This window comes from Salvia hispanica, chromosome 6, assembly GCF_029641045.1.
Source record: "Salvia hispanica isolate PSC_SH4W2 chromosome 6, Shi_PSC_v1, whole genome shotgun sequence".
In the NCBI taxonomy this organism is placed as follows: domain Eukaryota; kingdom Viridiplantae; phylum Streptophyta; class Magnoliopsida; order Lamiales; family Lamiaceae; genus Salvia; species Salvia hispanica.
Genome location: NC_142697.1, coordinates 37,751,077 through 37,769,363, shown reverse-complemented (window position 1 = coordinate 37,769,363; position 18,287 = coordinate 37,751,077). Strand labels below are relative to the sequence as shown.

General features: G+C 35.7%; 1 protein-coding gene across 1 annotated transcript; it reads right to left on the bottom strand.

The window, feature by feature from the left end:
* Positions 1 to 4,432: 4,432 nt before the first annotated feature.
* LOC125204153 (F-box/kelch-repeat protein At1g23390) lies at positions 4,433 to 5,820 on the bottom strand. Its single transcript, XM_048102719.2, has one exon. The coding sequence runs from the start codon at positions 5,701 to 5,703 to the stop codon at positions 4,582 to 4,584; it is 1,122 nt and encodes a 373-aa protein (XP_047958676.1). The 5' UTR covers positions 5,704 to 5,820; the 3' UTR covers positions 4,433 to 4,581.
* Positions 5,821 to 18,287: the final 12,467 nt, after the last annotated feature.

Sequence of the window (18,287 nt, the reverse complement as noted above, 5' to 3'; positions counted from 1 at the left end):
CGTCCAATAAGTCTACTTTTTACAAGCTCCAAATTCGATCATAATCCTCAAAAGATGACCTTATTCCCAATATGCTATGAATTTTCAATTAAGCTAAATAAAAGTTAATAACATATAAGAAAAGAAGTATTGTACTAGTATATATAACGGAAAACACGCTTACTACGCAAGAAGAATTGCCACATACTAATTGTGTGATCTTACAATCGTCGTTATATTTACTTCAAGTTCAATCTATGATGTGATTTACTTTTCTTTTTTATGGCAGGAAATATAAGTTTGTTAAATTTTCTTTTCCTAGACCTTCGCCTACGGAAACTAAGTTGCAATGTGTTGGCAAAAGTATTCGGAAAAGAATATAAAGCTTTGATTATAAAATGATAGTACTTCATCTCAAATTTTATTGCATCCATATAATTATTAATTAGCATTATAGATTCACGACATCAAGCATGAAGAAGAATAAGATAGACGGCCGAATAAATTAATTATTTGCTAAATACGGAATATATATAGAATAATAGAACCAAGGATTTCATTTAGAACTAGCAATTATCACCCTAATTAAATAGAATAAAAATGGGGTGGAATGCAAATTATTTGCAACCAAATAACATAGGATTGGAATGTATGTGGTCAAAAGATAAAAAAGATCCTCTTAGACCTTTGGCAATTGGCAGAAAATGATCACATAAATCTATATAGTCCAAGAGACATAACTTAGAGGATGCTAGTGATCATTATCATAAATTAAAGGGTCTAGAACATTATTCCCATTATCTTTTTGTAGCATTAAAAATAATTGTGAAACTTTATGTTGCAACTCATACAATACTATAACAATGACTTTTCAAGTATAAAATGGGTTAGGAGCTTAGGATTCACTTATTTTTCATATTTATACACCGATTTCACGATATCAACTTAATTAAATCTACGATTACCACCACTTCTGAATTCGGTGAATTTGTTAACATTTAGTCTTTTTTTAATAATAAGGTGCTTCAGCATAAAACAAATACTCACTTCATCCACGACAAATAGAACATATTTGTCATTTTTGTTCTTCATGAAAAATAGGGCACATTAAAAAAAATGATCCTCCCTCCATCCCACGTTACTTGATACTTCCTCCGTCCCACGTTACTCTTAACTATATTATTCTCTTTCTTACTTTTTTTTATCTCCACTTTAACTATTTATTATTATTTTTACAAAATGAGTGCGAAAAAGAAGTGACTCAAATAACGTGGGACGGAGGGAGTAGTTCTCAACAACTTCTCTCTTACTTTTTTCCCATCTCTCTTACTTTTTTTCTCTTCTCTCTTACTTTTTTAATTTTACATTTAAACCCTGTCATTCACAAAGTGTTCTACTATTTTTTATGGACGAAAAGAGTACTGGTAGAAATCTCACGGAATCGTACTATTTCCGTAACTGATTGTGCATTTGTGACAAAATTACCCCTTGCTGATATAGTCGGTTGCCATATAACGTTAATCACACCCGTATGATTTCCAAATCCAGAATCCTAAAGCTAATATTTGGTCTTAGTTTGTGTATATTTTAAGAAGCACAGAGATTATATAACAACCTCAATTTTGAGCGTAACTTATACGGTTACACCCTATCAAATATACAAAATACTAGAATAATAAAAAGATGAAATAATAATTAAATGTGTCATAACTCATAACTGTTTCTACATAAGGAAAAAGTACACAATCTAATTAAGTTAAGAACTTGTAATGCTACTTTTTAGATAATCAATTAGACTCTCAAAATTGCAAACACTGTAATGTAATGGGCCTTCTCTGCTCAGGTTTTTAAACGGGCTGAGCTTATATTTTGAATAAATGACTAAATTTGGTTTCGGGCTTAAGTATATTTAATTTTCACGACATGAGTAATTAAATTTAATACTCTAATGATTTTTTTTCTGTTTCCTTATAAATATTTTCGATATGTTTTTTTGGGACATAATTACTATCGCATTGAAAAAAAAAATCTATAAGAAGGATATAATAATTATGAATTGCGAAATTAAGCGCCAGGTATACAGTTAAAGGAGTCCAAATCATAATCAGCAATAATAAAAATAAACTTTATAAAATTCTATGCTACAAAATATATATCTACGTTATACGTTGTTTATATATACTTGAAACTTGAAAGTACCTAGTCCCTATGTTTATTATAAGAGTGTGTTTCTATACCTATTCACTCTATTTATCATAAAAGTGTGCTCTCCTTCATTGTAAATTCATCAAAGTAGCTAGAATGAGGAAAAGGAAAATTTCACCATCTCTTATTTCTTATTTTCGCTCCAATAAAGAAAAATATCTTCACGCCATTTCTCATGATAATATTTTTTTTCATCAAACTGAGAAGGAGAAACAAGAAAAGATGAAATTCTATTTTTTTTCTTGATAAGCAAGGGAAAGAAAGAAGAAATTTAAAATGGATTTTTTCTCTCACGAATTAACATGAATATTTGAAAATCATCCGGAGATACTCGAGAATCAAAGATATCCCCTATGGTCATCGCGATGCATTTCACATAGACAATGATATTGTAACGCAAATGAATGATCGAAGCAAAAGAAATGGCACAAGGTTGCCATGTTTGTTCCACAACAATCTATGTGCACGCAAGAAAATATTAACTTCTTTAATATTAAGATTTCTAAAATGCAATACAAAACCTGAAGTAAAATATATGATGAACTCCCTCAAAAACCCCAATTTAAAGAAATTATCTACCCTCTTTCAAAGTCAAGTACTCCTACTCCGTTTCAAAAACTACCCCAATTTTAAGAAATTATCTACCCTCTTTCAAAGTCAAGTACTCCTACTCCGTTTCAAAAACTACCCCAATTTTAAGAAATTATCTACCCTCTTTCAAAGTCAAGTACTCCTACTCCGTTTCAACAACTTTATGTGTTAGGCCATCCGCATCCCTGTCTCTTAACTGTCTCATCTCTTCACTATTCATGGGCCCCACTGTACTTTTCACCTCATCTTTTAACTAAGAGACAACACCTGCATCCCTCCATCTCTTAACCATCTCATCCCTTAACTATTCATTCAATTTCATTTTTTATTTTTATTTCCAACAAATTCAATTAATATTTCATTGAAATATTAAATTAATACTAATGATTCATTAAATCATCAAAAACCACAAAAATTACAACATCCGAAAATACGAAAAATACATAATTGAAATCCTATGGAGTATTTTTAATTTTAATTTTTTAATTTTCAATTTTATTACAATATTGAAAAATACAAAAACTAAAAATTATAATATTTTAATTTATTTTATTTTCGAATTATCTTGATTTTTTTTAAAAAAACAAAAAAAATACATTTTAAACGGATATAAACGACGCCCACTCGCGGGCCGGCGAGTGGGCGTCACGCACGAACCGGAGCACGCCACGTCGCCAAGGCGCGTGTCTCGCCAGCTCGAGGCCGGCCTCTTCGGGACGAGTCACGCGACGAGACGGCTCGTCTCTTAGGGACGAGATGCATGCCGCATCGCCGTCTTGATGTTGTCTCGTCTCGTCTCGACGAGATAGGGACCACATCGAGACGCGATGTGGATGCCCTTATGTGTGTGTAAACAATCTTAATGCATCGTACAACTGCATGTATATAGATATTCGGGAAGAGATCCTGTGTTGTGCATAAATGCACAGACAAGGGCTGATGTTTCTCACAATTGAATAAAATAATATATATTTATTTAATTTATTTGATTATTTTAATTGTTTATGTGAAAGCGCTGGGACTGCTGTACATTTGTGCACAACAGAGGATCCCCATCCTAGATATTCGGGATGGAATCCCCTGCTATGCAAAATGTCATGGCAGGAATGTGTGATGATCTACACCATTGATTAATTTTATTTACTTATATTATTTTTTCAGGAATCCCAGTCCTAGATATATTCACACACAAGAATGAGATTCTGTCAAGATAGTGACTGATGTCTCTTGTTGAGCAGCCAAGAAGAGAGCTAGATCAAGATCAACTATGAGTCTATGACAAACACTCATCAAGACATCAACTACCTACAAATGAGTCCTCCTTAAGACAATATGAGGCGGTTAAAGTATTAGCGCCTTTAATACTCACTTACATGTGTAATTTAATAAAAGAAAAAACACAGTGTCTCGATTGTATACGATTTTGTGGCACTAGTTGTCGCATGAAGCGATGAAACACGTGACATATAGAAACAAAATTATGGTGCAGTGTACAGTATTAGAAAAAAACAAACAAAATTGTTTTAACGTCTATTTCAAGTGCTTATTAGAAAGAAACTATGCATTTTTCGAGATTTGACAATAGATTAATAAAATTCAATTCAAAATAGTAAAGCACTTGTTTTTTATGGTAGAATTTTATCTCCAAATAAAACACTCACTAGAAAATGTAATAGTAATAATATCGTCCAACAATTACAATAATAATAAAAAAAATTTAACCCACACAAAAAGATATTTTTGGAATCCAATCATAGGTACCCACGTGAGCAACAGAAATCAAACGACTCGGCCGAGTCAGCTCAGTCAAACCACCTCGAATCGCCAGCCCTTCGTCGTCATGACTCTCTCCAACTCGCCGATCCCAACTTCAGCACAAGTAAACACCAACGTATTCAAAATCATTCCGTCACGTTCCACCACATTCCTCACCTTCCACCACCGGCATTCTCCCGCCAACTCGCACGCCACCACCTCCTCCGCCGCAGCGGAATTATAAACGTACACGAAATTCCCCGCTAATCGAACATCGATAGAAAAATCTTCTGAATCGCTCTTCAGTCCAGCTACCAAATCTTCCGGCATTTCACCGATTTCTTCAATCGAGAAATCATTTTCCCCAATTCGCCACATTTTAATTGTTTCACCGTTTCCAATTGGACAAATTCCGACGAGGATCAAACCGGTGAAGCTGGAGTAGCTGACGTGGCAGCTCTGGACCGGCTGGCTAGGGTTCAGAGCGATCGGACCGGACCAGGAATTCGCCTCCGGATCGAACCAGTGAGTCAAACCGGTTTGTTTCTCGACGAGGAAGAGCTTCTCCTGCGTGGCGGCGGCGGAAAGCCACGACGAGGAGGCGGAGTCCTTCAAACTCGGCGGCATTGACTTGCACGTGCGCCAGGCGCGCTCGCGGAGGTCGTAGAGCTCGACCGCCAGCGGATCGTCCTCGAAGTAGCACGCGCCGCCGGCGACGACGACGGCTCCGGCGACTCTGGCGACGATCGGATCCGTCCGCCAGACGCGGGGAGGGGTGACGCTGCGCCAGTCGGAGTGGAGGCGATCTGTGGAGAAGGCGAAGGCGGAGGGGGAGAGCATGTAGAGCATATTCGCGGTGGATGACGATCGGAGGGCGGCGACGTGCTCGATCGGAGGGCGGCGGATGCGCATCCAGACGTCGGAGCGAGGATCGTAGGCGAGGGCGGCGAGGGCGTGCGGGGGCCTAGTGGACTGCGTGTGGAGGATGAGCCACGGCTTCGGGTGGCGGAGGGAGGTGGCGACGGCGCCGTGCCATGACTCGGACACGTGCGAGGCGGAGACTAGGTCGACTGACGGCACGTGCGAAAAGATGGCTTCTAGAACGTCGCCATGAATCTCGGCTTCTTCTTCTCGCTCCACTCTCGTTGCCATTTTCTTTTTCCGGTCAGTCATCCAAACTCAAAGTTTTTTATTTGAAATCTTGATTTGTTTTGGAGACATTTTGGAATTGAATAATGTTGCATAAAATGTACATAGCTTTCAAACTTTCAATTCAAGGAAATGTTTACTCCCTTAATAAAATGGACCCATAATCAACTAGTAATATTAATTTCATTATTTTTTTTTTCCCTCTCTTTACTTTACCAATTTTCTCTTCATTTCTCTTACTTTACCAAATTGTGCATTAAAACTCGTATCGTTCCAAACATATTTTAGTAAACGGACGTAGTAAGAAATGGAGCAAGATCAATACTTCATCTATTTAATATTGAATATCTCATTTTATTTTCTAACACGTATTTTTAAAATTGTAAAAAAACAAAATTCAAAATGGTGGAACATATCTTCTATTTTTACGTGCTTCGTATTAATTTGAAAATAAAAAATGAGTAAAATAATTTAGTTGTAGATTCATTTATTAAATTAGTAAAATTAGAATATAATAGGACTCTACATTTGCGTTTAAATTGAGTTAGTACCGATTTGCGTTTAAATGGAGTATAAACAAAAACAGGTGAAAAATCATTGATACGACTTGAAATGCGATTCTCATTTTTATATTCAGTTTTATTCTTAATACACACTCCATTTAAACTAGAATTAGTCAAAACTTCTAAGTGCATACTAACCAAAATATCAAACTAGAACTCCTAATAATAATAGTAATAGATGGAGAGAGTAATAGGGAGTAGTACTGTTTAATTAGTGGTAAACTTCAAAATCATTTGCCACTACTATTTTTTAGAATTTCGCCTTTCGTGCATGAATTATGCAATTTTTAGTCCATTCATATTTTATTGCAATTTTTGCGTAAACAAATTTGAATCCATCTATACTTCTCAGTGTCACTTCTCCGTCACAACATTTATGATCTATGTTCTCTGCACAATCTTTTCGATGTTTATATTTATCCTCTCTCTCTCTTCTTTAAATTTCTATTTTTCTTCTTCAATTGGGCATGCAGATGAAGAAGTATACTAGCTAGCGTACAGAATTTATAGGGTTATTGATGTGTTTATGTGTGGATGCGGTATACAAATGCAAGAGACTCTTCATTTTTAAGTTACTCGACCTTTGGAAGTATTGTATTTGTATACGATTGAAACAGGGTATATTACCGCTAGTGGGATTCCGAGGAGGCGAGAGTAAATGCATACTCTATTAATATAACATTCTTTTTGAGTGTTACAACTAATAGGATTTTTTTTTGGGAAAGGTAATTTCCATCTAATCCCATTTTTTGAGTGTTACAACTAATCATTCTTCAATATGACATCCACGTACAACACCATGAGATACATACATCTACAATGGTTCCAAACTAAAATGAAAGAAATCAATCGATTGAATGAACCCTCTTCTGTCCAAATACTTACTACCATTTAATACTCTATCCGTGTTTTAAATTAGTTTATAATTGTCATTTTAGGATATCTCTTAAAAATAAATCAATAGTAGTGGAGTAATATTTAAGGAAACATTTTTCTTTCTAATGGGATGAGTCTCATTCTTCACTAACAATAATCCAATTATTTTTTTCTTTTTATCTATCTCTTACTTTACCAATTATACATTAAAACATGTGTCGTTTCAAACGTTGTCCAATCTTTCAGGGACGAAAAGAGTATATCAGAATATCAATGAGCAATAATCTTCATCGGTCTATAAAAAAAAGGCACAAAAAGGACTCGAGATGTCTGCATTAATTTCTTGGGATTTTATAATTCTCAAAACCTATTTTCAAACATTTTCCTATTGCCATATGTATATTAACTTTTGCACTAATTTTTTGTTTGTGAAAATATGAAGTTCGGATCATTAAGTTTTTTATAATGTCCAGTCTCTTAATTAGAGGAAAATATCTTATTGATTGAGTTGCAATTCGCAATTGCTAGATATAAATCAATAGGTAATGCATAAATATATACTCCCTCCGTCCGCGAATAAAAATCCTGTTTTGCTATTTTAGTCCGTCTGTAAATAGGAGTCTCTGTTCATTTTTATCATAAATGGTAATAGGGTCCCACATTCCGCTAACTCATTTCACTCATATTTCATTTAAAACTAATACATACAAGTAGAACCTCAATTCCACTATTTTTTTTTCCCTCACTTTTTTTAATATTTCTTAAAACTCGTGCTGCCAAGAAATGAGACTTCTAATGGCGAACGGATGAAGTTTAGTTCAATCACTTACACTTATAGACTTATATAGTTCAATCGCTCTAATCAATAACTCTAGCAATTACCTAGAGTTAGTCTAATTTTATGTCTCATTAATATTAAGTATATTACGAAACTAGGTAATTGAATTTCAGTAGTACTTTATTCATTAGAACTACAGTCGATATGTTATTGAGTACTAGTACATCTTAAATTTTGTCTATACCTATCTTTATTTAATTTAACACTACATGTCACTAAGATTTTGTCAATTGATATTGAATGCAAATATTATGACATTATCATCTCAACGAGTGTAATAAATTTGTCCTCCATGTATTTCATGTTATGTGCACTTTTTTATTTTGTCTCGTCCCAAATTACTTAGTATTTATATTATTTTTGTTTTAAGTAAAAATTAAGATATTTAAATAATACTCCATATTATAGTAGCTAATTAAATATTTTCTCATTACATTTAAAATACTAATTTAATTATAATAAAAAATTAATTTTAAATTTACAGCTTAAAATAAAAAGAAACAAGTAACGTCCACGAATAGGATATGAATATCCTAAGTAGTAACGTCAGTGGGAGCCGGATCGGGTTGGATAATGTTATCTAAATCGAGAAGAATTGATAACTTGTACCTCTCTACAATTCTATTGGTGCTTCAGTTCCTATCAAATTTATTGTTGTACAACAATATGATATCTGAAAAGAATAAGAGGCTGAAAATGTGTTTCTACTCATTCTGGATAAGAGTAAATAGAAGCCATAATATTTATATATACATATATAATAGGTTTCTGTTAAAATGACAATCCATCTTAAAGTGACATCGTGACACTATTTATATAGCAATATTATAAACGCTACACAGTAATATTATAAACGTTACACAACAATCTATAGATTGCTGTATAGCTTGTTGGATATTGCTAATCAAGAAAAATTGTTCTATAGTGTATAAAATATTGTTGGCTGTCTTTTTAAGAAAATTTTTTTGCCATGTGGCAGCTTATTATTCGTCCACGTGTACAAATGATTGACTAGAAATAGTGGTATGATGTTATTTTAAGAGGTGGTGACACCCTAACACTCCCCATAAAAAATATCCCTATAAATAACATATTCTTGTATGGTTGTGTGAATAAGATTGAATATGTATAATGCGTGAACATTAATAAAATAGCTTTGGAATAATTTCAAATAATATTGAGCATCAATATACTACTTCTATCCAAATTTAATTGATAAAAAATTGTTGTGTGAATAAGATTGAATGTACTCCACAATAAGAAGATTGAATATACTCCATATGGGTCTATTCTAATGCTTATAGCACCCTAATCCAAAATCAAGACTAAATTTCCATCCTTGGATTTTAAAATGAGTGGATGAGATTAAAACTCACAAATCTCAATAAATAGTAGACAAAATATCAACAAAAGGGTAATATCGTCATTATGTTATCATATGATAATTTTCGTGGGTGTTTTTTATATCAACATTGTGTATTACAAATATCAACAATATGATATAAAAATATCAACATTAGTACAAGAAAATATCAACACATATTTATTGAGATTTTTTACATGGTTTTATTGAGATTTTTTGATGTATTTGTTGATAAAAATCTGGGTATCAACATTTACGAAAACTAAAATAAAAAATATTAAATTTCATCATCCGAACGTCGTCGGAACATATGCAATTGAGATCTCGTTGGAATCCTTATTAAATTATCTTTAATTTGATATATTTTTGGCGAAAAAATAATTTAAATTGAGAGAGTTACGTAAATTTAAAGATTTGAGATGATTTTGAGGAGAGAGAAGGTAGTTAGTTATAATTACTACATATAGGATTTGACATTAATACCCTTTTAATTTAATTAATAACTATTTAAATTTAAAATATATTATATTTGACATTATATTAATCACAAGATCTTCTAATCTAATGGTTGAAAATTGATCTCAATTAGTTAGCAATTGATTACATCCCTACTCCATATTAATAACCTACTCCATATTAATAAAATAGCTTGGAATAATTTTAGTAATATTAACTTGAGCATCAAGATACTGTATCCGTTGAAGTTAACTGAGATATTTCTTTCTAAAAAAGAATTAAAAAATTAAATTCATTATTGATTCTCTTGCGGCTGCTGTCATGTGAATATTATCACTCAAAATCAAGATTGATGGCTGATAAGATGTACTATTGTATCCAACCTTTTATTTTAGTTTTCAACGCGGGATTCTAAGAGCATCTGCAATGGGCGGCTAGCGACCGGCTAGTCGATTCGTCGCGCTGACTGATCGGCTAGCCGAATAATTGGAGTCGGCCAGCGCGAAATCGGCGAGCCGATCGGCGTGGGCTGGCCGATGCGCTGGCCGCCATTGTGGCGGCCCGATCGGTCAGCGCCGAATTTTGTTTTTTTTTTAATTCCTTTTTTTAATTCCTTTTTTTAATTCTTTTTTTTTTTTAAAAAATCTAATTCTTTTTTTTAATTTTTGAAAAACTATATAAACGCGATTTTCTCTATCTCTAAATTTCTGTACCAGAGCAACATCTAGCGATGGACAACAACAACTAGCCCAATACAAAATTAAGACCTAAAACAGAAACATGTCATACCGTCGGGCCGGGGGCCTCTCCGCGCCCCCGGACCCCCATGGCAAGGGGGCGTCGCCCCCCTTGACAAGGGGGCGAGACCCCCGTTCGGCTAGCGGCAAACTATAACAGATTCAAGGTGGCTCGTGTGTGGAAGCCCGGATTTTTTTTTTGTTGTGTTATTTTTATGATTTTTAGTTAATGTCCTTTTTTTATTTAAATAAAATTAATGAATTTTCCCGTATGTCTCATAAATTTAATTCCGTATTTTAATCGTAATTATAATTCCGTAAATGTAGTATATTTTGAATTATTTTTATTGCGGCTAGCCTATGGCTGGCCTAAATCTGATGTGGCAGGTAGATTTTTTAGTGTTGCTGACGTGGCAGGGGAGAGAATGGCTGGCTTATTGCTGGCCTAAGCACCATTGCGGATGCTCTACGTCAGGGCGTAGAAAACTCCGATTTTGGCGCAATTTATGATTTTATTTTTGTACTCTCAAACTTATTACTAGTACTCTAGTATTTCATTAGAAACTAAAAATATATGGCATTTCTAATTTCCACAACAACGTGTAAATAAAATTCGTAAAACATAAGCACTAAAATTTTAAAAACATAGTACTAGTATTATACTCCGTCCGTCCACAAAAAATACATCAATTTTGTCATTTTAGTACGTCCAAAAAAAATATATCACTTTCTAAAAATGGAAAGTTTATCTATCGTACTTTACCCACTTTTTCTTCCCTCTCTCGTACTTTACTCACTCTTTCTCCCTATCTCTCTTACTTTACCTACTTTTTCTCCTCATCTCTACTACATTATCAATCCTACATTAAAACTCGTGTCGAACAATAAGAGATCTATTGTTTATGGACGGAGGGAGTATATGGTTCCGCCGCCATCCAGCTCATCATCGTATTAAACCTCAACCCAACACCATTGTTAAAACTGTGCGACGCCGCCGTTGCTGGTCACTGGAATCACGCACTGCCATTGTGGTTAAAACATTATACACCGAAAAAGAGAGGTATTTATATAAGAGTAATGATAAACAACCAAATTTTGTACAACCAAAATAAGATTATATTAGCTATTTTGATGTGTTAATTAAATATTAAAATAATAAATATAGTTAGTTAACAAATTAAAAACAATTTATTAGTCTTTGGCATCATTTTCAATTTTTTATTTTTATATTTGAATTATTTCTCTATTATTTTTCAAATTTGAATTAAAGTATGCATTAATTACATTTTATGGTTCAATTTTTTTTTAAAAAGTATACACAAATACCGTAATATTATGCACGTTCCTTATACTATATGTATGTCTATATTTTTTAATTAAATGTATATATAAATTACTTTTTCTCTCAAATAAACCAATTTTTGGTTGTACAAAATTTGGTTGCATAGACTTATTGTTTATATAAATTCTTAAATACAAAAGTCTGGTGGTTATCATTTATCTAGACAAACGTGTGAATCAGACAAAATCTACAATGATTTTGCGGTCCAACATTACAATATATTTACAGATTAATTAATAGAGTGAACTATAAAAATAGTCTATGAATTACGTGTTTATCTCGCCAATGAATCCTGTACTTTAAAAATATTCTCAGACAACCCTACACTAAGCGTTTATCTCAAAAATGGTCATTTTTCACTGTTTCGTGACAAAAATACCCTTTTAGGGGGTTTTGGAGGGTTTGGGCAATTTGGTCTTTTTACATTTTAAATCTGATATTATTTCAGTTATGTACTAAACCTGATATTATTTCAAAATTATCATTCTTCTTCCCTTTTGTCATCCTTCACTTTGTTTCTTTATTTCAATATTAGATTTAATTTTATAAAATTAAATTTTAAATTTTGATTTTTAAATATCAATAAATTTTTTTAATTATTAAAATTACTATTAAATAACAAATTAATAGTCTTAATCAATATTTGATAGTGTCTAATATTTAATCAATAAGGTACGACGACGCCTTAGTTTTAATCATAAATAGATCATATAACACGATTTATTCCAAAAATAAATATGCATCTAATGTATAGGAGAATTTGATTAAAAATATTATGAAGTTGACTAAATCGTGTTATATGATCTATTTATGATTAAAACTATTGCATATTGATTAAAACTAAGGCGCCGTCGTACCTTATTGATTAAATATTAGACACTATCAAATATTGATTAAAACTATTAATTTGTTATTTAATAGTAATTTTAATAATAATAAAAATTTATTGATATTTAAAAATCAAAATTTAAAATTTAATTTTATAAAATTAAATCTAATAATGAAATAAAGAAACAAAGTGAAGGATGCCAAAAGGGAAGAAGAATGATAATTTTGAAATAATATCAGATTTAGTATATAACTGAAATAATATCATATTTAAAATGTAAAAAGACCAAATTGCCCAAACCCCCCCGAACCCCTCAAAAGGGTATTTTCGTCACAAAACAGTGAAAAAAGAACCATTTTCGAGATAAACGCTTAGTTCAGGGTTGTCTGGGGATATTTTTAAAGTCCAGGGTTCATTGGCGAGATAAACGCATAGTCCAGGGACTATTTTTGTAGTTCACTCTAAAAAATAAGTTCATTTGGAATATCACAAGAATTAATACATTAATTGATAAAGAAAAAAGAGTTAATTACATTTTTAGGCTCTTTACTTTCAGCGACGAACATTTGCGGTATCTATATTTGCAAAATATTATTTGCGGTACCCAAACTATATCACTTGCTCGTTTCAATTCCCATTAAGACAAAAACACCCCCAAAGGCCTAAAGGCCATTTTTGTACATTACGGTCCAAAAGTAGGCGTCATTTTGTGACTCAAGATTTCCCAATAAATTCAATTAGTGGGGGATATATGTTGTTTATGAGATTCAGATTTCTGCTTAATTTCTTGTTGGATTTCGAATAAGCTATGGTTGGTATAAAGTGCTTGTTTGTTTAATTTCTAGAATTTTTCAAATTTTGCATAGCGACTGGTGATGTTGGATTTTCGGTTGCTTTTGTGGTTGAACAACTGTTTTCTTTTTGCGATTTAGAGCATCCGCAATGGTGCTTAGGACAGCCATAGGCCAGCCATTCTCTCCGCTGCCTCGTCAGCAACACTAAAAAATCCACCTGCCACATCAGATTTAGGTCAGCCATAGGCCAGCTATAGGCCAGCCGCAATAAAAATAATTCAAAATATACTACATTTACGGAATTAAAATTATGATTAAATTACGGAATTAAATTTACGACACATATACGGGAAAAATAATCCATTCCATTAAAAAAAAAGTAAAAAGATTTTTTAAAAAAAGTACTCCCTCTGTCCCATTAGAAATGAAACGTTTTCCTTTTTGGTCTGTCCCATTAAAAATGAAACGTTTCTAAAAATGGAAATAATACCCTTTCTACTTTTTTTTCTCTTTTACTTTACTCTCTCTTCATTAACTCACAAAACAACACTGCATAAAATCTTGTGCCGAAAAGCAAATGTTGCATATTTAATGGGACGGAGGGAGTACATAATTTTTTTTTTTAAAAAAAGGGCTTCCACACACGAGCCCCGCCGCTCTCTACTCCTCATCGCCGTCGCCGTCGCCGTCGCCTCCGCCGCTGCCGCCACCCGTGGTATCTGAGCCCACGTCGGAACCCGCTAGCCGTGCCCTCGCGATCTCCAAATCAACACGCATGCTCTCGAGCATCTCGTGAAGAAACATCTTCTCCGTGGGGTCAGTGGCGGCCTTCCACTCTTGGAAGACCTTGTACATCTGATCCCGCGTATGGTTACGCGAATGGAGAGTGTACTCGAGTGGGGCGGGTGGGAGGGCGGAGGACTGGACCTCGCGGGGCGATAGGGGGGATCCGCCCCTCGCAGCCCGCTGCGCCCGCTTCTGTCCAACCGGGCTGGGGCGACCAGTAAATGAAGGGGATGGAAACTCCTCAGCATCCGAGGGGAGGTCGTGGGATCCGCCGCTATAGTTCAGTCGCTGCTTCTTCGGCCACCCAGCGTCGCACCCCGCCCGGAACTTCTCGGAATCCTTCAGCAACAAGAAGCACTCCCAGAAGGTGAACTCCTTATACTTCCCCTCCAAGGGGAACTGACTCGCGGCTATCCTCCGGGCGTCGTCCTCATTCTGCCCACTACTGAGCTGGCGGAGGGCGTTGGTGTACAAATTCGCAAAACGGCCCACCGCGGCTCTTGTGCGCTCCCACCCCTTCCGGACCTCCTTGTTGCTGAAGTCCTTCCCGTGCGGGCAGTGCCTCCTATAGGCAGCTCTGATCTTCGACCACATGTTGACGACCCGCTGGTTGTTCGCAACCAGCGGATCGTCGCACACCTCCAACCACCCCCTGGCCACCCCGGCGTACTCATCCTCCGTCCACTTCCTCCGGCCAGGGGTGTGGTCAACAGCGGGCTGCGATGACTCGCCGACCGCCTTGGCCTTCCCCCTCGTCTTCTTCTTCTTCGGCGCGGCCCGCCTCGCCGGAACGGGAGTATCCGGATCCTCGAGATCGATCCCCATATCATGCAATGACAAAAGGTCATCGCCAGTGAACTGCGTCTCCACTGGGGTCGACGTGTGAGACGAAGTCATCAAAAAATCAAGCGAGGGCCGATATACCGTGTCCCCTCCCGGTGACCCCTGAACCCCCCTGCATCCCGGGATGCATACCGTGCTGCATCCCCCCCGGCATCCCGCCCTGCCACATCATCCCCATCATCTGCTGCTGCATCTGGGGCATACCCCCCCACCCGGGCGCTGACTGCCCGCCGCCCGTCATCCCCCACGGCATACCCCATTGCGCCCCCCCCCCCCCCCCCGGCGCACCGGCCATCATCCCCATCATCTGATTCCAAGGGATGTTAAACCCCGGGCCCATCTGCCCCCATCCAGATGCCACAGGTACCGTAGGAGTCTGAGATCCACTCGTCGCTGGACTGGACTCGTTGTTGTGATCCATCGCTCGATGATGCTCTTGTACAGAAAGTTAGAGAGAGAGAAAAAACTCGTTAAAACAAGTGGTGCAAATGAAAATGAAACGAAAATCGCGTTTATATAGGTTTTTAAAAAAAAAAAAAAACAAACAAACAAAAATGGGCGCTGGCCGATTGGGCCGCCACAATGGCGGCTAGCCGATCGGCCAGCGCTTCGGCCAGCGCCGAGCGATCGGCCAGCCCTGCTGGGGTTTGTTGCCCCTTGCACAGCGGAAGACTTGTACAAAACAAATAAATCAGACAAGGATCTATTTGACCGATTATGCGATTAATCAATTCACATGTTTAACATATAATTGCATGCTAGAACGCAAATAATTCATGCTCATAGAAAGTAAATCCTAAACATGAATACTACGGTTTAAGGTTACCGATTTGATTCTCCAAAGAATCGACGATTGCTTGCGCCTTCTCCACGAGATGATCTTCAATACTAGACCACGGATCTTCTCTCTGGTTCCCGAACTGTACTCCAATATCAGTGTGGGCTGATCTTACTAGAATACTAGGACTTAAATAAAGAAGACAGAAGAAATCCTTTTGAGAATAGGAGTGGAATTCAAAAATTCCTACAGCTGGGGAGCTGAAATTTTCGAAAAATACAATAATGAAAAATTGTGTTATTTCTGTCTCCTTTATTCTCCTATTTATATTAAGTTCCTTTTGGGCCCAGACAGGGATCTATGGAAGGTTTTGGATATGGGCTCGCCCAATTAGCTTTTTACTAATTAAATTGAACCCACAATTTAATACAAGCTTATATTGGAATATTACGAGCAGCCACTACAGAAGTAATATTGAACTCTCCCCATCCAAATCCGAAATTACAAGTAATCCGGGTTTCCGTTGTTTATTATTTATTTCCCGCGCTTAAGATATAAATGTCCATTAATTAATTAATGTCTGCTATGGACTTAATTAATTAATATCTTATTAATTCCAAGAGTGGACTTAGCAAGAAACATTTATTTATTATTCATAGAGTAATAAAACTCCAACTGGCCAGTTTTCCGAATAATAAAACCTTGTTCGAGCTCCTCTTGAGGACATTATCAAACGAGACTCACCTCGTGCACGTTTCAACATAATAGCAATCCTAGCACCGCTAGATATTAATCACCACTACCCAATATATCAGGATTATTGGGTTACGAAAAACCCGCACCATTTGATAAGTCAAAGTAGTACATAATCAATACCGTATGCTCAATGCTAACATATGTAGATTAAGAAATAATATTTTATCAAGACCTAGTCTTTCAGTAGATAGCATAGAGACACGTCTTGCTGTTAGATCCGTTCAGTGCTATACCACACCAATGTCAAATTATTTCAGTAAGGCTTAGAAATATGCGGACTGACATTGCAACCTTTCACGATAGGTAGCCAAAGCCTATCTAGGTTGTGAAATTCTTCTTTTTCTTTTGCAAAGCATTGCATAGATCTGACCGTGTTACCTTAAAGTGGACGACGCCCACAACCGGTCTACTAAGCAAAAGACTTAGACTTTGTTTACTTCTTATGCATTTAAATGTTTGTAAAACATCTTATAAATGCACAAGCAAACACAATGTAATAATAATAGTGATTCTATTCGTGCGAGACTGCTCGAATAATACTGAATCAGGTTAAAAGTGGATTATAGAGTTTTACGTATACAAGCAAGATTCTATTCGAGCGAAACTTGCTCGAAACATGCTTGAAACATGCTTTTCAGTATACCAAACCTAACAATCTCCCACTTATACTCAAAACATGCTTTCGAGTATACCCACTGCCAAAAACTCTCCCACTTATACACAAAGCAGGTATTGATTTTAGATATATCGAACTACCATTCATTTCACCAAGTGAAAGAAAAATCTGCTTGGTTGTTCTCTGATAATATCTTTTTCACCATAATGTCTTTGCTGCGTACTTGATCTTTAATTAATTTCATCCCCATATGTGATTGTTTAGCTTAATAAACTCGTGTGTCCCTTGAGTTAGCCTTTACTAGAGTAATCAAAAAATAATACTCATAGGCATACTCAAACTTACGATTAAAGCTATTAGGAAGATATTCCTAAGGTAAACACATATTCAGAGGATGACTTACTCGATCACTGATTAGTCATAAAACTAAGACAGTGTAACCTCAAGGACATTACATGAATGACTGGTAAACTAGAATATAGTTACTAGTCTTTCTCAAGCACTAGGGTATATTCATTACCTCAATCAAAATCCTTTGCCATGGTTATTATGATATATACTTGCTATGCAAAAGCACAACTAATATCAAACTTAGTACACACTATAGCATACATGAGACAACTATCTCCGAAACTAGTCTCATAATTCTTGATCTCACTAAGTGTCAAACGACACTTGACTAGAAACAAGACAATTCCATCTTGAGAGGTATAAACCTTTTCATGGAATTTCTAATGCTCAAATGTTCCAAGCAATGTGTAGATATAGGATTCCTAAGAGAATCTCAACATTCTTTCTAGCGATCTTAAAAGGACTTAGATGCTAAGAATGTAATTAGTTTCTCTTAAATCATTTATCTTAAACTGGGTAGACAACCAGTTTCCTACGCCAGATGCCAGTCTTAGTTGTTTGCAACTTTTGTAGATTTCATCATCGTAGAGTACCAATAATACCATACATAATGCACTTTCAACTTCCTTGTGCTTACAACACTGTTAAGGACATAAGTCAAATTCCAAATATTTGATAAT

Coding starts and splice junctions, on each gene's coding strand:
- LOC125204153 (XM_048102719.2), bottom strand. CDS start 5,703: ATGACTGACCGGAAAAAGAAAATGGCAACGAGAGTGGAGCGAGAAGAA.